Source organism: Pelobates fuscus, chromosome 5 (assembly GCF_036172605.1).
Source record: "Pelobates fuscus isolate aPelFus1 chromosome 5, aPelFus1.pri, whole genome shotgun sequence".
Taxonomy (NCBI): domain Eukaryota; kingdom Metazoa; phylum Chordata; class Amphibia; order Anura; family Pelobatidae; genus Pelobates; species Pelobates fuscus.
In genome coordinates, this window is record NC_086321.1 from 179,251,664 (window position 1) to 179,278,305 (window position 26,642).

Sequence of the window (26,642 nt, forward strand, 5' to 3'; positions counted from 1 at the left end):
GCAGAGGATTGAGCAGTGAGGCTGCAGGGGCATGTTCTATACACCAAAACTGCTTCATTAAGCTAAAGTTGTTCAGGTGACTATAGTGTCCCTATAATATTCGGGGATATAGTTTTTAATTTGTTGGGTAATAGCTTATTGATCCAGGGAGAAATCTGACTGTTATTCTGAAATCAAAAAGATTTTGCAAAATTGGAAAGAGCTTCAAACTGTTTTTTGCCTTCATTTGGTTCAACAGCAAAAACAGATGTGAGAAAGGCTGAACTTGATAGACACATGTCTATTTAGCCTATGTAACTATGTCTGACAGTGGGCTTTTTGGATCCACTGCCAGCTTATGTCTAATCATCACAAGACAAATCGGCATGAATTACGCTATACCACTCTATTTATCTTTGTATCAGGGGACCATTGTTTAAGATAAGACATTTGATTACAATACATGCAGTAATTATTGAGATTACACACCTATTTTATTTTGAATATAAAATAATACATGTGCTGTTAAATTCAGCAGAAATTGTTGACGATATGACTAAGTGTAAAGACTCAAAATGCCCCATATTAAATTATTTTCAAAGACATGCCAAGATGGGAGTAAAATGAATTTGTTCCATAAAGAACATAGACCTAATAAATCCATCAGTGAATGTTGAAAATATCAATAATGAAGGAAGCATTTGACGTTATAACGTCTAAAAAATCTGGTGACAGTACAACTGTGTTAGGGGACAGTAGCTGAATACAAAACTGTGGCTATTGTCGTGGTGGAACACTAACAAATGTGACATTTCCAGCAATATAAACTCAGCAATGCCATAGAATGTTATGTTATAGGAGCATCATGACTGGCTGGTTTCTAAATATATTTTAATGAATTATCCATATCATGCACCAAAAGAAAGATTGGCTCAATTTTTGTTTTTGCAATTATGCCTTCAAATTACAACTGCACCTTCCTTCTCTCACAAAGTCACAGTATGAATAAATCAGCCCAGATATGAGAGGGGGAAATTGTACATGATTAAGTAATACATTCTGGGAAGAATTGTGGGAATTTATAATGGCATGTTTACTAATAAAAGTGTCACAACAGCAGAGAATGTTGATCAGCATCTTTAAAGATTTAATGAGGATTTCTACAGGTTAAAGAAAAACCCTTACCAGAATGCTGTCAGTCTCTAAATCATGTATGACATCCTCTAGTGACTTCAGTACATCAGTGCACAGAGTGTAAAGATTGCCCAGAGACTGCAAAAGAAAACCCAAACAAACAAGCAAAAATCATAACAAATAAATGCAAAGGCATTGACAGTAGGATGATGGTTAGAGAGCGATATCTGTGTGAGGAGCAAAATTTGGAGAATTGTTTTTTTTTTGTATTGTATTACTTTTCAATGTTATTTTATTTCTATTAGAATGTCTGTGGTAATTAAGAACAAAGCCACATTTTTACAATATTGATTAGTGAATAAAAACTATATCTAAATATTTTAATTGTAAATTTCCAAAATTATTTAGCACATTTTTAAATTAAATTCTACATTCTGTTTAACTCATTATGCTCTGGTCACTTTAATAACCTCCCACACTTGTTTTAGACACTAAAAAAATCTTACTTGGGGCTCCCTTGCAGTGTGTGTTTATAGGGGTTTTAGTAATGCAGTGTGCGCTATGACATATGTTGGGACACTCAATGTGTTGTTTAAAAGGACACTATAGTCACCAAGACAGGTTTAGCTTAATGAAGCAGTCTTTGTGTATAGATCATGCTCCTGCAGTCTCACTGCTCAATTAACTGCCATTTTGGAGTTAAATCACTTTTGTTTCTGTTTATGCATCCCTAGCCACACCTTCCCTGGCTGTGACTGACACAGCCTGCATGAAAAAAATGGTTTCATTTTCAATCAGATGTAACTTTATTTTTATTTATTTTTTAATCTCCTGCTCTGTAAATTAAACTTTAATTACATACAGGGGGCTCCTGCAGAGTCTAGCGAGTTAATAATGGAGCAGGTGATAATAAATTCTAAACTAAACTGAATGTGCAATAAAGTAAGTATAAACATTAGCTGTCTCTTTACAGGAAGTGTTTATGAAAAGTGTGTAAGTCACATGCAGGGAGGTGTGACTAAAGCTGCAAGAACAAAGTGATTTAACTCATAAATGGCAGAGAATTGAGCAGTGAGACGTCAGGTGCATGACCTATACATTAAAATAGCTTTATTAAGCTAAACATGTTTGGGTGAATATGGTGTCCCTTTAATGCTGTTTTAGATAAAAGTGAGTGGGTGCATGTATTGTGAAATGAACAGACTATAACGGAGATTGTGTATGGGTAAAAGCTGTCATCTATATCCCCCCTCCCTTTCCAATATGTAAACTAATCAAAGCATGTCTCTTGAGGTGTAATTAAGAAAGAGATGAAAAGTAGTATACAAACTGATCTCCCAGTGATTTTAAAAGTTTCCCTGAGATGACTGAACAGTGCAGTATGTACATAATTTCCAGCGGGAATTAATTTGCCAAAGTGATACAAAGTGTACAGGAAAAATCTGCATTTAATTGTGTTAAGATATTTCAAAATTAGATAGCATTTTCTATGAAGCAGAACATTTGTCAGGATTAATATTAACTGATACAACTAGCACTTTACCGTATTGGTAACGATATACAGGTTATCTGTCCATTTACACATGTCCACCCATGCCATACACCCATCTGTCACACAGGACACTTACAATTAGAAAAAGTCCGAAAAAAGTTCACAAAATTAATTTCTTACACACAATGTCAATGCTTTCAGTTTAGAGATTGTAGAAGGGAACATAGAAATGAGTACATGCAAAGAGTCTCAGTGCAGTTCAGTGCATGTGGCTATTTATTTTTCCTTACACAAAATAGACATAATCATGTAATAGATCCCATTTAAGTCTCCCCCAACCCATGTAACATGCACATAGTTCTGTGTCTTACATGACAGCCCCACACATGCTGGGTGTGTAGTTGTATGTCTCACCCGCTGGCCCCAAACACACTCAGAGGGAACATAAGGTCTCTCTCCACCAAAGCTCTCTGGCAGTTCCTCCAAATCAATGAACTGTGTTATCTCTGAAGACAAGACAACTGACACCTGTAGGAGTAATATAAGAAGGAATGTTAGACAGAATGCAGTCATCTTCACCTCTTTTGTCTATCAGCATTATTTCTATCTGCCAATTACTGCTTTACGGTATATACTGTGAATAATACTATATAAAGTACAAAGAGGTAAGGCAAAGTGAATATATTGGAAATATTCAAATAATAATATGACAGTGATGGGGAACAGGATTATACAGGCATGTGGACAGGTTTCCTTTACACATGACTGTCATGGTATTAGTTGCGTACTTGCCTGTGAATTGAGCAGGTCACTGGGAACAATTGCAGAATTCTCTTTGTCACAGATTATTAAAGTGCAGTTTATAAAGTGACTTAAGGAGTCCTGTAAGTAAACACATACAGGGAATATTATAAATAAAGATCTTACACATGATTTAATAGCACCTTTGTATATTATAAAGGATGTTTATAGTACAAGTCATTAATGCCATTATAAAAATGCATTTCTGCCTCTTGCTGTTACCTGAATGTAACCATCTCTTGGTTACGTGGCTTCCTAACACCGTGCTTGATGTTATGTCATTCACCCCAGAACAGATTATTTAAAAACCCTAAGTCACTGTACTCCATAAACTGCCTTAGAGAATGTACCTTATTATCTTTCAGTGTCTGGAGGAGGCACTCATTGGGTGTTGTACAGTCTCGGAGATCCAGGATGAGGTTTATGCCCAAATCACGTAGTTCAGGTCTGTGTGTAAGAGGAAGGAACACGCCAATTCAAGCAATCGGACTCTTCCTATTATGTTTCACAACTAAAAACTCAGACTCGTCTACTATTGTGGCGTTTTCTAGGAATCTACAAATCTTTGTCAACTGTGCATCTCAAAAAAAAAAGTTAACTTTGCAAATGAATCACGTCAATGAATGTTATCTGTTTGAAGTGCTACGGGTTGCCTTTGACTTCCGAGGAGTTTTGATTGAGTCAAAGCCTTCAGGAGAAAGCTAAAACCCTAAGTTCTAATAAATAACACCTAACTGGATGCCATTTATGCTAGCTGTCTTCAAAATCGAGATGTTTGAAAACCACTAATCTACATTTTTACTGTAAACAACATTCCCAAGCAACGGATTTTCTAAATATAACAAAACGATCCACTCATTGCAGAACACCAAAAAAATGAATCTGTATTTTATGAGCTAGCACCTACATACATATGATATATAGATATTTAGTTATCTTTGAAATCTTATATACTCTTAAATATTGTTTCATTATAAAACTCCCATAAACTCTGTAGTTTGAATATTCTTAGTTAACACCCTTTCTTTTATCACATATTTTATTATTATTATTGTACTTTATATAGCGCCAACAGATTCTGTAGCGCTTTACAATATCATACCTAAGTAGAGAGTGTAGATAAGAGACGGTCTGCACAATGTCACTGTGGTTGTAAATTGCTGTTGCTTTACTTGGACAAATGACCAGCAATGCTTTCTTGTCTCTGTCCTGTCCGCCTGTAAAAATAAATAGAACAAGAGCTATATAGTGGTAACAAATGAAATATTGTTTTCACTAATGATTTTTTGGAATTTTGACATTGAGAGGAGTTTTAATATTTTTGCACTGCAAAAACCATCCATCTCATCATCATCATCATCATCATCATCATCATCATCATCATCATCATCACGTTTTACTTCTTACCAGTCAAACAGATAAAGCCTGACTCCATTAAATCCCAGTTGACATCTTTATGCAGACATTTCAAACCATCAGAGGGAGACACGGGTAGCAAGGGGTTCTGGGAAAGTGGCTGATCTGCGTCCACATTTAATTCCACACACGGCACCTTAACTGTGTGGATGACAGCAGGTGGGGGCAGAGCTTCTTCTGCTGAGAAATCATTGACAGTTTAGCACGTGAACACAACTGCTAACATAACGGGGAGCTCTATTTATGTGGCATAAGTGACTGAAAAATTTACTAAAAACATATATTTTTTTCTATAATGTCTGCATCTACTTTATGTACCTCTTGTATCTTTAAGACCATATCTAATTCCCTGAACAAATCGCAAAGTGACCCACGAGTAACCTACAGTAAAATATGACCAGTTATATTTAACATTCAATAATAGTAAGCAACAGCATTTAGACTTAATTCTGTTAGTTAATCTTTTTATTTCACTGATAACAAGTATTTGGCTATGAGCTATCTTTTGATTTAGAAGAGGTGTAGGGGTTATGTTAAAGCTTACCAATCTGGCTCTCATCATTTTTTTCAATGTCTGATTTTCTTTCTTCATCTTCTTTGGTTTTGCTGATAGTCTCAGTTACTTCTTTCCCAGCATCAGTTTTAGGCTCTGAGGTTTTAGTAATTCCCTTGTTTGCCTCTGTCCTTAAAGGCCCCCTTCCTCTCTTGTTTCTTTTTTTCCGTCGTCCTCGCCCTGTTTTCTGTGGAGTATCAGTAATATGGCTCCAGGTAGGTTGCTTATCTTGATCTTCATGTGGTCTTATCTCACTGGATGGTAACTGTGTACCCCCCACAGTGGTACTTTCTTCAAGTCTACCATGTATGATTGAAGTTTCTTGACCATCTGCCCATGTCCTATCTGTTTTGGTTAACAATAACTCTTTAGCATGAGAGACCACGGAAATTGTATCTTCTTCATCTTTCAATGCTTTGTTTAAGGAACCCAACTGGAAATTTACTGGACAGTTGCCTACCAGGCTTCTAAGATTACCCTTTAATGTGTTATTTTGGCACTGTATAGAAGAAGCCTGTTGTACATCATCTCCAGGTACAGCTCCGCAGTCACTGGTGATATATACATGGTTTTCTGAGGAAAGCAATTTCTGTCTTTCCTCAGTTATATCTATTTTCAGGGAGAATCCTTCTATTGTCCTTGATAAAATGTCATCTTCCTGACAACCAGTTATGGGCTCAGTCCTATCTGCTCCCAAGCTTTCCACCCTCTGTTCCTGTGAATAGTCTTTTGAAACCCATTTTGGACTCTCAGAGGAAATCCAGTCCTGCCTCTCAGAAGGGATGTCACAGTCATCATGTCTCTGAAGAAGATCCAAGCCTTTTCTCCATTCACTCAACAAGTCTGACTCATTGGAACATTCTGTTGCATCTGCATTCCAATAATTTGAGCTATCCACTGTGGACTTACTTTGGTCTTCAGATGCTCCTGTGCACAATCTTTCTTTCCATGTATCTTGAGTTCTCTGCTTCAAAGTGCTCAGAGACCCAACCTTTCCTGGTTTCTTCTCATGCAACCAAGCCTGGTACCCCATCTTCTTGCCCTTTCTGCTTGGAGCTGTCTTGGCCCTATTTACCCATGTGTCTCTGTAGCTGTCCAGTTTTCCATTATTTGATTTATTTGGAGGGCTTAGTTCCACATATTCACCTTCCATGCAATCCAAAACAGAACCACAAATTGAATCAGTGACAGCTGAGCTCACTAAGTCTTGTTGAACATTTGAAAATGAGAACTGAGGGCTGACTTTAGGGTCTACTAGATCAACGCTGGTGATTCCTCCATCCCCAGGACTCCGACACTCCAGTGGAGGCAGCATGGGACCAAGAGGGCATTTCCTACCTACAATAAAGCCTTCCTTGTGGATGAAACGTGGATAAATAACCTCAGACCACTGCAGTCGGAGAACTTTTTCTTCCGCTGCTGCCAGGCAATTCTCCAATCGTACTGAGCTCCTGTCTTTATTGATACTATTGAGCCATTCAGCAGAGAAAATGAAGGAATGGGAGCTTTCAGGAACCACAATCTCCTGAACTCCACTGCCATCTTGAGAAAGGCACTTTAACACAAGGCGTGGGGAGCACTCAAGATATGGCACAACCTGAAGGTAGAAGTCCCCAGGCTTTAGAAAGTGCCAAGGAAGGGCGGAGAGTTGAATAAGAATCTTGTCACCAAGACACAGCGGCCATCCTTCGTGAAAGAATAGGAATCCACTATATTGAGACTGCCAAATAACATGAAGAAAAAAATACAGAAATTAAAGAAATTAAGCAAAGCAAAAATGGCAGTTATAAAATAGGGAGAAAGAGAGATTGGAAGAAGAAAAATATGAATATAATGGAAAACTTTGATGGTTTTGCACAGTAAGATGTATAAAATGCAGCTTGTGTGATTAAAAAGTCAAGGGTGGAAATTAAGACAACAGAGGGCAAATTATTTGACACATATCATGAGACAATTGAGACACGTGACTAACAACCTGCTATACATCTACTATGCACAGAGGAACATAGTAAAACAGCCAGTGCAAGCTTATGATAGATGTAGCAGTAAGCACCATTGTAAGACTTACACAGGCCTGGTGCTGCACATTTTGAAGGATTCTCTTAGCTGGTATTAGGAATTCTAGAGTGTATCGCAGGGGATCTTCCCGATATGTCCTCTCCAACACTGAAAACACCTGAGACAGGAGCGTGGGGGCTGTAACTTCAAATGGAGGGTACAAAGAGGAGAGAGCACTTTGCAAGCAATCTTCCACAGACTGCGGGGTCTGGAAGAGACAAATACATTCTATGTAACAATTCGATATAGGATGTATCTTGTACACAAGAACACAAACAGCATTGCTATGCATCACAGGGACTATGTGTGTTCTGTTAATGAGACAATTTGTATTGTCAAAGAAACAGTCAAGTCATATTTTTAATCAAAATTAATCTTTCAGCAATTTACAGTTTTTCCTGGATAAAATATGGCAATTATGATCCATTATGATCAGGTGTTTTTACATCAGTTTGACATTGAATCAATACTTAGAAATGCAACAGAAATGTGTAACTTAACTGATTTCATTCTGGGCATCTGAAAAGGCATAAGAAAATGTAATGTTTCGGTGCACAACACTGATTTTGGAGAATGAAAACAGAATCATTTCTAAAGCTATACATATCGTTGCCATATGCTGCTATATGCAAGTTAAAACTATATTCTGTTTTAATGGTCTTGACATTAAATTTGTTTCACTGCACCTTTACAACGCTTCAAACAGCCTAAGATGACAGCTTTTACTTTAAAGGTGTGTTTCACAAATTAATTAGTACTTGCTAACTTACTAACTTTTATGTCATCTTGGTACTGTAAATGACCTGCAGCACACAAGCGATGTTGCTGTTCTATAGAGCCAGTGGTTTTCATCCAGCGTACTGTGCACACTGGTGTTCCTCAAGCCAGATAAAAGTGTGACACAAATACATTGACTTCAAGGTTAGAACAGGTTGAATGTGGTCATTATTTTTTTCTTATTTTTATTTATTTATAGAAAGTACCCTTTTAGTCTGGACACCTTTAATATTGTATGTACAATATACTCAATAAAGATAGTTAGCCAGTCCAGAAGATATGAACACTTATTCATAGATATGATGATGCTCTAGTGATGTTATTTTTATATTTTACATTTTCCAATAAAAGTAGTACATGTAACAGGACCTGTAGATTTCTAATGGTGTATGTATTTGTGCTTGGCAGATTTCCTGCGTTCCTTGTTACTATTAATTGCTATTTAAACAAACTGTCTTACTTTTTTTCACCCTAATCATGTTGACTGAGGTATAAACATGCATTATGTATAGGCGCATTGTTGTATGATACATACACCAAGTATTATAGACAACTAGAAGGGGGACCACAGGAGCACAAAGAGGGATAGAAAGATTTAAAGATCTTAAAGAAGGAAACATGGGAGGTATGCATTACCAGTACCGAGATTGTACTATAACAGACGGAGGAATGGCCCCACACTATAAATATAAAGGGAAGTCTGGTTGTCTGCACAAAGTACTTCTGCAAAATCTTTTCAATGTTTGCAATGCCAAACCTCCCACAGTGATTAAAAGAAAAGTGGAAATACTAGCGAGAGGCTATAACATTAGGGAGATAGTACTGAGTTAATTTAGAAAAATAAATACATAGACATATAACAAAGCATAAGAGAGCCTTGAATGCAAATGATAAGACATACTAGGTAGGGATCAATGAGATAAAAAAATATATATATTTACGTCATTTTACATTTATATTTACAAAGATGGTAACTTAAATTTCTCACTGGCTACATAACACATTTCGTGTTGGCTAAATATGCACTCTTATGATTGTTCACACATTGACTCCCTATTGTAACATTGCAGTTGGCAATACATTACGTAGATGGATTCATTTGCTGTTTAAATAATTCTTATAAATAACAGTTCTGTCATCTTCCGGGATCTTTGCATATATCACAAAGACCCTAAAGGTGACATGCTAGCTTGAGTTGCTTAGACCAGTGGGAGAAACTTAAGGTAGATGTACTTACCTGAAACTCTCTCTTGTAGAACCCTGCTGTGTTGCAGCAAACAATATCAGATCCTGGTGCTTCATCAGTCAGGCGCTGTGTCAATATAATATTCTCGCACATATGAGTCCCATTTGGGATTTATTTAAAGGGACACGAGAGGCACCCAGACCACTTCAACTTATTGAAGTGGTTTGAGTGCATAGTCCCAGGTCCCTTAACCCTGGAAAGGTAATTATTTCCAATAAACTGAAATAATTACCTTTGAGGTACTCAATCTTTAAGTGGCTGTCTAACAGAAAGCCCCGGAGTGACCTCTGGGTCGTTAGGCGACTTTTGGTTGCCTAACTGACGCTAGATGTCCTCGGACATCCAGTGTCGTGTAAAACCCTATAGGAAAGCATTTCAGCTGACGTCAGTGGGTGAGGAGCGGAGGGGGATATCGGCATTGGAATAGGTAAGTGACAGAAGGGGTTTTTAACTTTTAGGTTTTAACTGCACAAGGAGCTACAACAGGTCCTGTATGTATGTTTGCAGAGTACCGTGTTTGGGGCTCATGTTCTGTATGTAGAGTACCATGTGATGTGTTTGGGGCTCAGATCCTGTATGTATAAATGTATGTAGAGAACCGTATGATGCGTTTGGGGCTCAGGTCCTGTATGTAGAGTGCTGTGTGATGTGTTTCTGCCTAAGGCCATGTAAGTAGAGCACTGTTTGATGTGTTTGTCTCTCAAGCCATGTATGTTTAGAACCATGTGATGTGCTTGGGGCTAAGGTCCTGTATGAAGAGCACCGTGTGATCTGTTTCAGGCTCAAGTCCTGTATGGAGAGTACCGTGTGATCTGTTTCAGGCTCAAGTCCTGTATGGAGAGTACCGTGTGATCTGTTTCAGGCTCAGGTCCTGTATGGAGAGTACGGTGTGATCTGTTTCAGGCTCAGGTCCTGTATGAAGAGTACCGTGTGATCTGTTTCAGGCTCAAGTCCTGTATGGAGAGTACCATGTGATCTGTTTCAGGCTCAAGTCCTGTATGGAGAGTACCGTGTGATCTGTTTCAGGCTCAGGTCCTGTATGGAGAGTACGGTGTGATCTGTTTCAGGCTCAGGTCCTGTATGAAGAGTACCGTGTGATCTGTTTCAGGCTCAAGTCCTGTATGAAGAGTACCGTGTGATCTGTTTCAGGCTCAAGTCCTGTATGAAGAGTACCGTGTGATCTGTTTCAGGCTCAAGTCCTGTATGGAGAGTACCGTGTGATCTGTTTCAGGCTCAGGTCCTGTATGGAGAGTACCGTGTGATCTGTTTCAGGCTCAGGTCCTGTATGAAGAGTACCGTGTGATCTGTTTCAGGCTCAGGACCTGTATGCAGAGTACTATGTGATGTGTTTGTGCCTAAGGCAATGCATGTAGAGCACTGTTTGATGTGTTTGTGTCTCACGCCATGTATGTAGATAACCATGTGATGTTTTTGGGGCTCAGGCCATGTATGTAGAGCACTGTGGGATGTGTTTGTGTCTGGGTCTACCAGCTGTTCTTTTCTTCCAGCCAAAATTATGTTTGCTTGTGTCCAAGATTCCGAAACTACTGAACGGAACTAAAGTGTAAAAAAAAAAAAAAAGAGAAAGAATCTGGATCCAAAGAGACAGATCCTAAAATCATTTATCCAACAGACAGATAACATTGTGTGAACAATCTGACATTAACCATTACCATCTCTGAGACATATTAAATCATTTATGGTGCAAGTATGTAGAGACAAAGAATAACATTTGTCTCTCAATGCAAAACACTATATTTATGGAATTTGAGTACCAGAGGAAAAGGTGTGCCTGATCTAGAAGGAAGCTGATGTATCTGGCAGTGCAAAGGGTCATGGTGATCATCAGCTACATTTGAGTATTTAACGCGTCACTGTGATATTTTTGTAAGTACATCTGAAGTTCTACTTTAATACAGCAACTTTCCTTTAGCTCATTATTTTTGGAATAAGCAGTAACATTGACTTTTGCATACTAACACATACATAAACTGGCAGAGAATGTATTAATATGATTAAAGTGGAACTATCATGATTTCAAAATGTAACACACACAATCATTAATTTAGCCAAATAAAGGGAATGCTCCATGCACCAGGTTCTACCTTGCTCCCGATTATATGAAAGAATCTCCCTATCGCTAGATCCTATTTCCTCCAATTATCTGACAGCAGGGATAAATGTGACACCAACATGCTTGAAATGCTTCATTCATGTTTTCTTTTTTTATAAAATCCACTAACTACAGTCACATATAATTGTGCACAACTAACGTTTAGTTTGTGGAAAAGTAAATAAATCATCTAGGAACTGCAGGAAACGCCTTGATACGATAAAACTAGTTTTTTTTAACCGTCATATTAAAAAAATGGTACTCTGACTCCGTACTGTGGATAAGGTATAGAAAAATAAATTATAAATAAAGCAATCTAGTTACAGCACCTTCAATTTAACATGTACATTTCTTATGGTTACGAATAAGTCAAATTAGGACACAGCTTGATGTGAAAAGCATATGGACCATTTTCTGTCATAGTGGCCCTAGCATAAGTACATGAACTGGTGTTTAGGTAAATATGTCTATTTGAATATTTATTTTGCTTTATTACTACACCTTCATTAGGTCTGAAATTTCCATTCTACGAGTTATTATCTTTCAATGGAACGTGAGAGATAAGAGGAAACAAAACACTGCAAAATTAATCTATTCTGACCCCTATACCTGCAACTAATCAAGCTGTTATAAAATCTAGATATTTTGACATAACAGCTGGTAAGGCATGTATAATATCAGTTTTATCTGGCTTGCCTTCATATAAAAACAAAACAAACAAAAAAACCTACTGTTTAATTTCATGTATTTGTGCACGTATGCCAATTTGGTATTTATGAATTCAGGTATAATTGTGTAGGTTAAAAAACACACAATTGGTGATATGTTTCCAGATGTTTCTCTTTGTGTGTTTGTGTGTTAGTACCCTGTTTCCCTGAAAATAAGACATACCCCGAAAATAAGCCCTAGTTTATTTTCCAGGGGTGCTCATAATTTAAGCCCTATCCAGAAAATAAGTCCTAGTTGCAAATTCTCTAATCTATGTTCGGGTAATTTTCCCCGAACATAGATTCGCAGGATTCCATTTGCGAGTAAGCTAATCTATGTTCAGGAATTTTCGGGGAGAAATTTAATATAAGACCCGGTCTTATTTTTGAGGAAAGACGGTCGGTATGTGTGCTGTTTGCCAATCCATATGTATGTACATCTGCATACAGGCACCTTTCTGTATTGTATATGTTATGAATGGTGAATGTACAGAGCGGTGAGAAGTGTTGTCATATGCATATATCAATAGATGTGTTATACAGTATATACATGTCTGTGTGTGTCCTTTCTCAGCCATAACACCAGCTGCAAGTCATTAAATGCGTGAGATCATTTCTTCCTGGAGAGGGAGGAAGAGAGGATACAGACAGAGAAGCAGAGAAGTAATGGGAAGGAGACAGCTAGGAGTGCAACCGAGACACAAAGGAAGGAGTGACGAAGTAAAAAAGAAGAAGAAAAGAAATTAAAGAAAAAACAGACAACATAAAGACATGTATGCGGAGTATGACAGCGAGGGACAAACTCAGAGCCACAGATTAAGACTGACTTGAAGAAACCAGCTGCCACATTTACTCACCCTCTGCCCCCACAGGCAGGGCAGCACTTAATGAATAACAGAAGGGCACAAATTCCAAGAGCCAATCACAGGCAAACTCTGAACTGTACGATTTGTTCTATTTTCAACAAAAATGTTGCAACATCATTGAGAGATTGATAGATATAGATATAAGTGATATATAATCATTACGGTTTATGTATTAGCCAAAAAAATCCCCCCAGCCCTGTACAGGGACTTTACTCACAGTGCAAATGCACTCCTTTTGTTGACTAGGTTTTTGCTCATTGAAAACAGATCTCGGTCTATAAGCAGACAAAGAGAGGGAATGTGAGCAGAGACAGTGAAAGCACACGAGCAGAGTGCGACAGGAAGAGCCAGATACCTCTGGAGTGAGGACAGAAGGTTTATGGCAGTCAGATTTGGATGGAGGGAGTGAGACAGTGGCAGACAGAGCAGTGCCACCCTCACCATGTCTCGCTGCGGATGTGCAGTCACATTGCTCTGCAGGTTGTCGCTGCGGCTCTGTCCCTGTCTGTCCGGCCGGTGTGTCGCTCTGTCCCGGTGACACAGTCTCAGCAGTCTGCACTTACTATGAGAAAGTCAGTCCCCACAGCATCTCTCCTCCTCTCTCAGATCTTTTTTTTTTTTTCCTCTTCTCACTCTGGGGGACCTGTTAGGGGGGTTTGTTAAACAACACCCCTCTCTTTATTTCCTTACCGCCTCTCTCTGTGATTTGCTCTCCGTCTTTGCTTTTTTTTTTTTTTTTTTTAAACCACCGTTTCAGTGCCAGACGCGTGTAGTAAAGTGGCACACTAAGGGTTAATGACTCCCAGGGTTTTGTATTTTTTTTCTCTCCCCAATTTCCTCTTTGTCCTTCACAGTGTCTCGGTGTTTGCATATAACAGAGTCTCACTGTTTCCAGTCGTTTTCCTTCAGGCTCCTTACTCATCCTTTCCTTTATATATATATATATATATATATATATATATATATATATATATATATATATTCCTGAAGTTCTGTACGTCCACCTTTCTATTAACCCTTCCCCGCTCACCTCTTTAATTTACCTTCTCTCTCACTCTTGTTTCAGCCACTTTTTCTTCCTTCACCTCATGCATCTCTGTGTTCTTATTCCAGTGACTGACTAAGTTTACTCTGTAAATCCCTCATTTTTCCCCCTCCCTTCCTCTCTGCTTTCATTGACCGCCCCCCTAAAAAATATCCCCTTCACTTGTCTTTTTTTTTTTTCTCTCCCTGACAGACTCTTGTGTCAGACGGAAATATTCAGGGAAATGTTTCAGATTTTCAGAGAGGTGAAATTTAACAACCCTTCCTTTGTTCCTGTGCCTGAGGTCATATGGAAAGTCTGCAGCAAAACCATGCTTTCAATGTTTAACTGTTTGCCCTACACCTCTTCTGCAGCTCTTTGAATGTACACAGAGTCTTCTTCAGGCTGGGAGTCCAAACTCAATTTGACTGCTGCTGACTCATTGCCTGAGCAGCTCTTTCATCTCCCTGTGTCTGCCCCCCCAGATCCTACTTCGCTGCTACCCCTCTGGATGACCTCGGCTAGTCACTATTATTTCTGCAATGCTTCAAACTCTAATCATCTGCTCCAGCTGTTTTGGTGCTGAAGAATCCACTTCCCTTACATTTGCCTGATTCCAGTGGTTGTGCTTGCTGGGTTGAAATTCCTGCAGCAACAACACAAAGCCAAACAATGGATTGAAAGTTTTACAGAAGTGAAGCAAACTAGCTCCCCCATTCCCTTTCAACACAAGGAATAATCTCTCTCTCAGTATGTGACTATCTGCGTCACTTTATTTAGCTGCTAAATGAAACCCTTTGTGCAGAGAATGGGGTAATTGTGTGAGAAGTGATGGGTGTGGGTGTAGTGGACAAGAAGGAGCACACAACCCCGTTTAACCAGTTAATTACTGATCAAATGTAACAGTTGTGTGTTTATAGGAAATTATGAATTGATCTTAGTCGTCTTATATGTACAGTAAATATATATATATATATATATATATATATATACGTTAAAAGGCCATTAGGCCTGAATTTGTGGGAGGAGTTATGGCCCCTATTTAAAATCCTAGCCCCTACTCACCTCTGCCGTTCAAACTGTCCGAAGTTCCCGCCAAAAAATTCAAGCTTCCAGCAGGAGTCCTGTGTCGCCAGCAGTTTCCTCTGCCTCTGACCTCCGTGCCCGCCACCCGGCTTCTCATCGGCCTCGGTACCCGGCTTCCGGTCATGAGACCGACACGTCCACGTAAGCATAACGTGAGAAATAGCGTTCGGCTATTTCCCACGTTCGGGCCTAAAAGGCGGGGATAGGCTCCCTTCACTAATACTTACCTGTTTCGTGCATAATTACCAGTTCGTGTACTTCAGCAGTTCGTGCGGCTAAACAGCCGACCGCAGAGTACACTCGCTTTCGTTTATTCTTTTGTGCGGTCTAACACCCGACCGCAAGCACCATGTCTGCATACAGTTCTTTTCCGTTTGTTCGTTTTTAGCCGAACACATCCTGTTTTACGGCTTAAATCCCGTAACTGGCACTATGTTAAGCTGTTATACCGTTCGCTCAATTTTCTGCCTGGTGTATAGCATGTTAATTTAAATAGTATCAAGTCTAACCTTTACAAATTAGCATGCCATGACTATGTTTAGAATTAAATGGGACACATTTATCATATATACTACAAAACCCACTTAAAAGTACTAACTGGGAAGAACACATACTAGAGGATTCATCCTAAATGTCACTCTGCACTGTTGATTCACTTTTTCAGGCAATTTAGTCTCACATATTATCATTAATTTCTTTACCTAACACCACTGCACAACTAGTCTTTCATTTAAAAGGACATTATAGTCACCTGAACAACTTTAGCTTAATGAAGCAGTTTTGGTGTATAGAACATGCCCCTACAGCCTCACTGCTCAATCCTCTGCCATTTAGGAGTTAAATCCCTTTGTTTATGAACCCTAGTCACACCTCCCTCCATGTGACTTGCACAGCCTTCAATAAACACTTCCTGTAAAGAGAGCCGTATTTAGGCTTTCTTTATTGCAAGTTATGTTTAATTAAGATTTTCTTATCCCCTGCTATGTTAATAGTTTGCTAGACCCTGCAAGAGCCTCCTTTATGTGATTAAAGTTCAATTTAGAGATTGAGATACAATTATTTAAGGTAAATTACATCTGTTTGATAGTGAAACCAGTTTTTTTTTTTATGCAGGCTCTGTCAATCATAGCCAGGGGAGGTGTGGCTCCTAAATGACAGTGAAATTGCAGGGTAATGATATATACACTAAAACTGCTTTATTTAGCTAAAGTAATTTAGGTGACTATAGTGTTCCTTTAACTACGTTCTCTCATAATAAATCATACTTTTATTATCTTGTTGTAGCATGCCAATAGGTTAAGCTCTCACAAACTTTTCACGCATATCTCCCATATGCAACCACCACGGCTCCTTTTTCGCCAGGCACAGTACTGACCATAGGCACGATCACTCAATTACTGTTTTTTCTTAAACTTCATAATGGTTCCAATACTTAGCCATGTGTGTGATTTTAGGCTCCTCTACATTTCCTTCAAGTAGACTTCAGGAAGTGTCATCCCAGTATCCTGTCTTACAATATCAGGTATAGTGGTTTACTTGTTAAATTTTTTCGTCCCCTGAGGCCTCATTCAGCCTCCATGGCCACATTCAGCCACCCCTCCCCCCTAGGCGGGTTCTAACTTCTACATGGGCCACATCAAGACCCCTCACTACGATCTCACCAACAATCACCTCCTAACCAACGTCTCCCTGCTACTACTATTTCATAACTGTACCTCACTTGTTTGTTGTTTCTACATTTCATTACATAGATCTGCGTCAATACCGCAGTTTCGTCAAGTTTCTACGCTATCAACTACCAACAGCCTACCTGGTATCCTGTATTTCAGTACCAGGTATTTTTAATCTTACTCACTACGATTATGATTCTCATAAAGGCCTCACTCAGCCTTCTTGTCATTACATTACCTAATCGTGGTAACCTGGGGCTTGTCTCTAAATATGGACCAACATTCAGGTCCCTCATCGTACACGGGTTCTTACATTACAGTATCATTGATACACAACTCTTCATACGTTTGTCATCTTTTTACATACATCATGCATACCAGTGGCACGCCTCAAGCCCACTAGCATCTATCTTATCCCTAGGATATCTTGGCCGGACTAGTTTTCTTCCGAAGTAAATTATATTCAAGACCTTCTGTGTCACGCACAAAGCGATAAGAGTAATACTCAAGGTTAGTATTTATATATGTTCGGGCACATCATTAAGGAGACAAGCCCCATCAGGTTAGATAACTAGCATTTAGGAATAGGTGCTGGCCTTTGCAAGCCTCACTAAATTCACCAGTCCCGCGAGGCCTACTCCCCACCTCAACACGAAGGTTCAGCCCCACGGCCAAAATCATAGTTAGCCACCTCGTTCGCCCTTCTTTAGGGCAACAGCTATGGCTTCCCAAGTCACGGCCACACGTATTGAATCTCCTACGGTCATCGACAGGCCAACATCCCGCCACCTAGTTCAAGTGGCCACAACTTCCCTCGGCCAAAATCATAGGTAGAGCATCTCACCGCCACTTGGCATTAGCAGGGCCTCACCTGTCACTTGGGTTTTAGTTAAGTTCTTCGCCTCGGCACTAGTTAGCAGGCCAGTTCTCCGAAGGTCTCGTACCCCCCTCCTTCACACTACCCTACTTAATTTAAATCAGTATTCCTTTTTCAGAATGTCACAATCTATCCCCATTGACGATCTACAATTGTTTTAAATGGTTTTTATTTTTGTGAACAGTGCGTATAGTCAAGTACTTTACATTTATGACTGTGTATGCCTACGCAGAGGCTTAGCTCAGATGGAAAAGCGTTGTATGACGGTGAGCCGTCCAGTGCAACAGGTCTAATCAACAGTTACAATATAACAGTAACAAAGCGGTAACAAAGTGAACTCTGTACAGTTAACAATCATATGTTGGCTGATGACAATGCTGTGGAAGTTAGTAGTAAAAGCTCTTTGAGCATAGGTTGCGCGAGAGCATGCGTTCTCTCAGCCCCCTCTAGTGAGCAACACAGGTAGAGTCAGGTACTTGTATTCTGAAACTTGCCATTGTATAAGAGCCATATAGGTGATCATTATATAAACAAAATGAGAAACGTTTGTCTTGTGTGTGTCTGTGTGTGTGCCTTAATCATACGTAGCATAGTTGTCGTAGAGTTCGGTTCCGATTCCAGTATCTGGGTGGCTATGTGTGTCCAAGTTATGTCGTGTTTGTGGGTGTGAGGGTCTGGGATTTGGGAAAGGGGATGGGTCGAAAAACATAGTGAAGTAGGGAGGCAAGGCATGTGGGGGGGGGGCTGGAAGAGATAGTGGCATCAGGGCGTGCGGGCATCCCTGCCGCCTCGCCTATCTGTATCCCCATTCTCCGCCCCAGACCGCCCCGCCCCGTCCGCATCACCGGTGGCCGGCTCTCCTTGGTTCCTTGTCTGCTCCTCCCTAAAGTCTGATGTAGTCAAAAGGGCTACGAAGTCGTCTGAGGTGACATATTTCATCCAGTAGAACCACCTCTTCGTGTACCTTTCCTTTGTCGCTGCTGTGGTTGCCTTCAAGTCTTCATATTTTCGGGTGTCCTCCACCTCTTCCACCCATCGTCGGAGTGGGGGGGTGCGTGGTTGTTTCCAAAAGATAGGGACTATTGTTTTCGCTGCATTGAGGAGCCTGGGACGATCTACAATTGGACGAAGTACCCAGCACGCCAGTCAGGCCGGGGTCTCCAGAGGAATCCCTCACCCCCTCTACACCCAGGTCCCTGAGATCTTGGACTAGTGCAAAAATTGCAGCAAAACTTAGGCTCAGGAGTATCCCCTTTTCAGCCACCGCTAGAAAGGCAGAGCTGTGCAGGCTCTTGACGGCACAGGCCAACTAACCTAGGCCCGGGACTAGCTCACAAGGACCGTCTACATACACCTTCGATTCTACACAGGAGACCCTGACTGCTATTCTGGCCAACCTCCAAACCATGAATAACAGACTACTGAAAGTGGAATCAGCCATAGCCACCACAGGTGACCTACCAGGCCCTTCAGGTCCTCCCCTGGTAATCTCTACTGTTCAGTCTGGCACCCCACTCCCTCCCCCTCCACCACCAGCCGCTACCACTACCCCATATGTCTCACCTGCTCACTCAGTTCCAGCTTCCATAAAAAAGGAAATACTGGATGGGAAGGATGTAAACCTAGTTTCCTTACTCATAGCCTCACAAGAAGTCCTTGAAAACAGAGCATACAATTATGGGGACATCTCAGTGGTCTTAAAAACTAGAGACCCACGCCTTATCAAAAACTGTCTATACCCCAGTTTGTTATAGCTTTTGGGATATATCGAGATGTCATCTGCACTGTGGGGATATATGGGATAATAATAGTAAACAGTTGAGAATTGCCCACTATTTCAATTCTCAGATCCCAAAGATCGTTATCGTGTAAGTGAATTGTATTCCATATAAATAAAATCACAATTTGTTATAAAAATAGATACAATTTATTGTGACAATTTAAATAATAATAATAAGTAACATGCGTGACAATTATCAATGAATATTTAGTATAACATAGTATGCAATACAATATGGTAATGTAAAAACATCTTCCAATGGTTAAGACAAGATTTATGACTGTCTTTCACAGAGAAACGAAAAACTTACACACAGACACAGCTTTGCAGCTAAAGGCCATAAAACTTTAGCTGACAGTTAAAATAATCCTTTCAATGCTGGCTAGACCTCCTAAGTAATTAAGACCTGTTCTCATGTGATTTTAAATAAAATAACATTTATACCAGCTCATTAGTCATTTCCTGGAACCATCCAATAAGAGAAATCTACCATGTTCTATAAGCAGAATTTTAACTTGCCTAAACAGATATTTTATCTTATTTTAGAGCAAATCAATACACCTGGATAAATATCACGATATGCTAACATGTGATATGTCACATAAATACATACTTATTCTAATTCCATCTGCAGCATGGAATGGTTATAAATATATACTTCTTAGTTAACTAAGATTTCTAAATATCGAAATCGGATCGTGATTTATCCAGTCATATATCATGCTATTAGAAAATTTTAATAATTTAGATTAATTAAATGAAACCAGTATAATTACCAGTTGAGTAGATTTTCTCATCAGATATTCTCAGGTAGCTAAGTGTCGAGGAATGTTTCATGGGTTTCTTTCTCTGCTTTTCTTTCTTAGCCTGCTTCCGACTCTTTGCCCCCCGACTGCTCACTCTCTTGCTTTCTCTGCATCCCCTCTCTTCCCTTTGTCTTAACTTTTAAAGGGAAAAATTCTCTGTTCGTCACTAGGTGATAGACCAATAGAAACACTGGGGGTGTGGTTACCTTCCAGATAACAATTTAAGTATTTGGTCTATAGAGGGCAGTCTCGTCCCACTAAACATACCTATCCAGGAAAGAGTTAACTTTTCCTGGTGGCTATTTTGACGTCTTTTACCTCATCTTTATAGTTGTCTATAACTTTTTTTTTTTTTGTCAATCTGTATTTTATTGAGGCATAATAGTTGGGATACAGAATAAAAAGAGGGAAATGTGCATTGAGAATACAGTACAGGGTTCGATAACAATGGTAACTAACATTTCCATAGTATTCGTGCCTCTATTTATTTTTTTTTATACAATATGGTTTAACGTCGACGAGTAAACGAAACATAAAATAATATCAGCAAAATCAAGTTGGGTGCATGCTGGTCAGCAATAGTGAGTATTTCAATCGATTAGGTACAGTAGTTTAAAGGTAATATATATGTTGGATGTCGTCGCTTTTTTAAAGTTACAAAGACAAGAGTAGGTACATGCTTGTTATCGTTATTATAAAGTGAGATTAATCTTATCAGAACTGGTAGCTTTTATTTTTGAGATTCAGACTGTGATTACGCCTCAAATGTTTCTGTTTCATTTGGATCTGCCAAAAAGCAATATAAAATTAAAAATTCTCATGATTCATGTCTGTATGGCAATAAAAATAGTCATGGCCAGAAACTGGAGAAATATGAGTCCGCTAAACTGGCAAGATATATATTTACAGATAGAATTTCAACGTAGTATGGAAGCTGGGATAGCTCAAAATAAGATATCCAAAGAGAAATACAATGAAGTCTGGGCCCCTTGGGTTAGATACCTAAATCACAAAACTCAAACCCCCCGCTCCCCCATAGATCGCCACTCCTAGGTAGCAGAAAACTGTGTATGAATAAGTTGAATAGTATGTAATGTATGAATGTAGATACAGCAGAAAGAGTATTTATCAGCATTTGAAACACGGTCCTATTGTAACATATGCACAATATTTTACTGTAACGCAACCTTTTGTACTGTTGTTTCAATTCTATATCCGAAAAGCTGTATGTGAATGAATTTTTTTTCTATTTAATTGAAAATAAAGATTTATATATAAAAAAAAAAATAAAGTGAGATTATAACACCAATATTTAAACATATTCAGACTTGGTGAGACTATCTAGTGGTATATGGCATGTAAGTTTCAGCATTATTGGGTACACAGAGAAATTATAACGTTTATACGCGGCAGAACATAAGAACTAACTACGTGTATCTAAGCAAGGTGAGTTGGTCACGTTAACCTAGTTGTGCATATATTAGTTAAATTATGAGTTAAACTTGTATATACGAGTGGGTTTAGGGATGTCAAACGCTTATGGTGTGTGTTAGGCACGAGAACAATATGGTAGATACAGGCCAATGATACATAGGCTATTACATAGTTCGTTACAGACAGTTGCATTTCCTAACCATTACGGCCTGGACTCTTACTGTGCCTCAGCTGCAGGGACACACCTATGTTCAACATAAAACATGCTTGTTAGTCTTAGAACATTCTACAACTCGTAGTCTGCATAGCTGATTAGTGAGATGGTCAGGCATTGCTCTAGTCTAGCTAGGCCTGGACTAAATGACTATTATGCTAGCCTTAGAGTATAAATCCCACATATGTATAATTTGTGTAACAAGTTTGCATCGCTTAAGAATGGTAATTTTGCTCAATAAAGTTAAGTAACAGGCTTACGGGTTTTAAAATTATAGGATTATAACATTGTAACAAAATTATAAACGTTCAAATTAAATCGCAGGTTAATGATAAGTAAGTCTTTGATGCTTCTGCCTCAGTTCAAGACATATATTAGACATGCTTCAAAGTGGAAGGCCTCTTGAACCGTGATGCAAGTTAACGAAAACTTCGGTGGTATGAAGAACGTGTAGTTAAAAATGAGTATGCTTAGGTAAAAAGAGTTCTCACATACATGCCCAGGCACGGGCTATGAGAGATGTTGTGGGTCAGTTCCTGAGAGGTCAGCCGACGCCCAATCTGGAGGCTGTAGTTACCCGTCTGTTGGGCTCATTGGGGCTGATTGCTGACCAGGGTGCAACCGATTGCCCTCTCCCACTCTTGGCTCGTCGTGAGGCCGGCGTCTTGTAGCCCTGGACTCGGGGATCTGTGCCGTTGCTGTGCGCCACCGGGCTTCCTTCCCCAATGTGTGCCATGCTTGCTGTGTTGCTGCCGCTAATCCAGCGGCCGCTGGTACGTGGGTATTTGCCAAGCTTGGGTCCCGCGCCCGGTGTCGGTCGTGGTGGAGCGGAGCTGCGTCGGTCCGGGGGTGGGAATCCTCCCTTGCCCCGGGGCTGTAGGAGAGCTGGTGCTTGTGGTCCACGAGCCTGAGAACCTGTGTGGTCCAGGGTCGCCCCGTAAGGGGTGGTGCGGTAAGATGTGTGAGGTCGCTTACGTGGTCGCTGAACTGCTTTCCGCCTGTGTGGCCTGCACCATCGGGTTAAACCCTGTGTTGCTCTCAGCCCGGGAGGGCCTTTGCTGTGGGACTTTGGAGTGTGGGTTGTGGCATTGCCCTGGTAAGAGTCCCCAGACCTCCGTCCGCCGCTGGCTCCAACCTTAGTAGGCGTTTGTCGGCGCGGGGTTTCACGCTGCATGCAAGCCTTCAATTTTGCCCAGAATCTGTCAAAGATTTTATTAATAGAGTCACATGAGCAGGCTTTTGTTACTCTATCGCTTGATGTGGACCGAGATAACCCCCATCGGTCCATAGGGGGGGGGGTTGGAGGTGAGGTCCGAGTCCAGGTCAGACAGCGTGGGGAGCGGCCGCCTCCCCACTGCTCGATCTCCGGTAGGCCTCATGTCGTTTTGTCGGGTCCCGGGGTAGTACATGCTTGGTTCAGGTATCTGTCGGTTCCCCCGGGCGTCCCCGTCTCGATAACTTATCTCCGGTGTGCGGTTGTGCCGTGTTTGTCGTGGGATTACCCCGATAATTGCCAGATTAAGCGGGAGCAGAGGCTCTGCACGACCGCTCAGCTCGGATGCTAGGCTCCGCCCCCGTTGTCTATAACTTAAGTTTTCTGTCAGTTCAAGAGTTTCTTTAAGTTTTGTCCAGACTATGTGTCTGGCAAATTCGGCTATAATTTCTAATATGACAGTTATAACTAAGTATGACCCCTAAATTACAATGGGACTCTATACAATATCGAAAGGAAGATTAAATTATTTAATCTTCTCTGTCACAAATGTCTGGGTTTTAGAATTAATTATATTCCATTAGCATTTAGCTAACAGTCTGTCCATCCCCCGTTCTCATTTCTTATCACTTGATTTGTTTATACTATGCATTCCTTTAGCTCTGGCAAAGTTGTTAGTTTTACAAAAAGGATAGAAATTTCGTGTCTCTTTGTTAACTTGAAAATAACAAAATGGAGTCTGGTCTGTTCAGAGTGACTCAGAATATACACTTTTAATTTCTATCATAGCACAAAATGTCTGCCAATATAAATACCCTGACATAACCCCCCTTAGTGCATATCAAAGTAACGAATAATTTAGCTTATGAATAAGCACTACGGAAGTTACCAGACATATTGTGCATTCACATCATTTCTAACGTAGGCCCGTGCGTGGAATGAACATTTTTGTATATTTTTGTACCTGTAAGAGTTTTGAATTTTACACTTAGTACAATCAACCATAATATCATTATTATCATAGCACACCCAATAACAATCTTAACATGGATGAACCAGTCAACACGAGCAATAAGGTCAGTATCTAACTCAGAGTACTTAAATGTGTCCACAGAAATGTTATCTTTCCTGATTGACATTTGGATAGTGTGGTTGGGCTTATGGTCCAGCAATAACTTTAGATTAGGATCTAGAAGGATATCTAGATTCTGGAAGGGATCCACCATCTCGATAGCACTTTCGATGACGTCAGTGTACACTGGGTATAGCGTAACGTCACCGATGGTGATACGAGAGTCGTGGGGTACCTTGATCAGTGAGACAGGTGCTGGCTGGTAAGGCAATTACTTTATTAGTCACCTGGTCCCTGCGAAAAACACTCATGTTTTTAAGACACGTGCTTACCAACCATTTATCTTTTACTAAGATAGCATGTACTAACGCATTACTGTCAGTTTTTGACATAGTTACTTGACATGTTTCAGAGCCATGTTTAAGGTACTCGATCCCACACAAAGCATTGGTAGAATCGTACACAAAAGGTTTTCCATCACATTGGAAATTATTGTCTTTGAATTTTTCACAGTCATTCAAAATGGGTATTGAATACCAATCTGGTACCCACGGTTGAAAAGCCAAAACATCTGGGGTTTGGACTTTTACATGGATATTTTCCTTCCATGTACCGACGTTGTAAATTGTTTTCATTTGAAAAATGTTTTTGGGAGTTACATATGGCATGGCCAATAAAAAGCAAATCTCCAAACGTTCCGGGTCAATTAAGAGAGGTATAGCGCTCCCCATCTCAAAGGCCAGATTTAATTGCATAGGCTCAATTGTTTCTCCATCCACACTGGCAAGCATCGCATGAACAATATCCTTGGATACAAAATACAGAGGTATGTGTCCTCCTGCCAATTCGATCATTCCAGTTTGCACTTCGTCAAGAAAAGCAAGTGTGTGGAACAATATTGGGTGATGCAGAGATAGAAGTTCACGCTTAAATAATTCATGACTTTGGTGCAACTCAGTGGATTTGGCAATTAACTCCGAATGCAAATTTGTTGTAACAACTGTGTCTTCCACAATAGTTAACACGTCTTGGAGAAGTGTTCTTTGCTGGTTTATCACCTGATGAATATCGTTAATGTGTTGCTTTATCGCATAGATTTCCATATTCAGCTTTTGGACAGTAATAGAGTTGGCTGCAGACATTCCAGTTGCGACAACTGCACCGACAGTGGCACAAACTAATGCAACAATTATAGCGGTGAGGAACCTTTGGGTTGGTTGCTCATCGAATTAAAACTGGATACAAATGGTTTCCGGGCTTGCACCAAGATGTTTTGCACACGGTCCTGTGCTCTTTGGAGGTGCATCTGGTACCAGTCTGTAACTCAGGAAGCTGCATCGATGAAATGTTGTATGCCTTCTCGATGGAAATCTTGGGGTCCAAGCTGACGAACACACGTCGGGTCAGGATCCTCTTCTCTGTCAAGATGAACCCTGGTGTCTCTTGAATCAGGATGCCAGAGGATGGTCCCATCTCTGTGATCGGGTCGGTCCGTAGCTCTTGGCACAAGAGCACTACGATCCAGAAACACGCCACATCCGTCTTTGACATCTTTCGACAGTCACGGATCAGGAACTCGTTTCAGACTTACCTACTAATGGTTCAAGGTTTGTTAAGCATACAAACTTATAACAGTGTGACATCACTTGGCCTAGGACAACACATTATTACGATGCATCAATATATGTATTCTCTCTAATTCTATTTTTATAACTTCATACCTCACTACATTTATTACTGACTCCTCAGCAATATGCCTATAGCAGTTAAACAAGTTAGTAACCTGCTTAGATAATGTAGTTATTGGATGGCAAGGAAATGGTTAATGACATGAACGTACATGAGATCATGGCACATCACAACATTTCACATCATACAATACCACGTGAATCAAGCATTCATCCAGGTTAGTCGTTCACCCTTCTGCATCCGAATCCACACCTATAATCCTTAATTGAGATTTAGGATGACAAGCACGCAACTGGTTATTGTGAACCCACTTTTCAATAAAATCACCATCCTTAGGAATTTTTATCTTGTACGCTACTGGGGAAATTTTGTCAATGATGACATATGGCCCTTTCCAAGAAGGTAAAAATTTATTTTCCTTGACTTGATTACGCGCAAAGTTATACAGATAGACTTGATCTGTTATTTCATATTCCTTTTTCGTGGTTTTTAAATCGTAATAGGTCTTAACCCCTGTCGCTGCTTTTTCTAGATTCTTTTGGGCAAAAGCAAACGCATGCTGTAAATGCTTGCGCAAATCTTCGATATACTGATGCGTAGTGGCAGCATTTATCAAGTTATGATCCGAAGTACGA

At 40.0% G+C, this 26,642-nt stretch overlaps 1 protein-coding gene across 1 annotated transcript in view; it reads right to left on the reverse strand.

Annotated features, from left to right (window-relative positions):
- ARHGEF40 (Rho guanine nucleotide exchange factor 40) overlaps nt 1–13,734 on the reverse strand; it is a 45,717-nt gene extending 31,983 nt beyond the window's left edge. The window contains exons 1-9 of the mRNA XM_063454790.1: nt 13,584–13,734; nt 7,444–7,641; nt 5,367–7,095; nt 4,814–5,002; nt 4,509–4,623; nt 3,757–3,853; nt 3,394–3,487; nt 3,020–3,126; nt 1,165–1,251 (exon numbers count right to left, since the gene is read on the reverse strand). Coding sequence (XP_063310860.1) covers nt 1,165–1,251; nt 3,020–3,126; nt 3,394–3,487; nt 3,757–3,853; nt 4,509–4,623; nt 4,814–5,002; nt 5,367–7,095; nt 7,444–7,641; nt 13,584–13,586 — 2,619 coding nt within the window. The 5' untranslated portion in view covers nt 13,587–13,734. The remainder of the gene's footprint in view (nt 1–1,164; nt 1,252–3,019; nt 3,127–3,393; nt 3,488–3,756; nt 3,854–4,508; nt 4,624–4,813; nt 5,003–5,366; nt 7,096–7,443; nt 7,642–13,583) is intronic.
- Nucleotides 13,735–26,642: the final 12,908 nt, after the last annotated feature.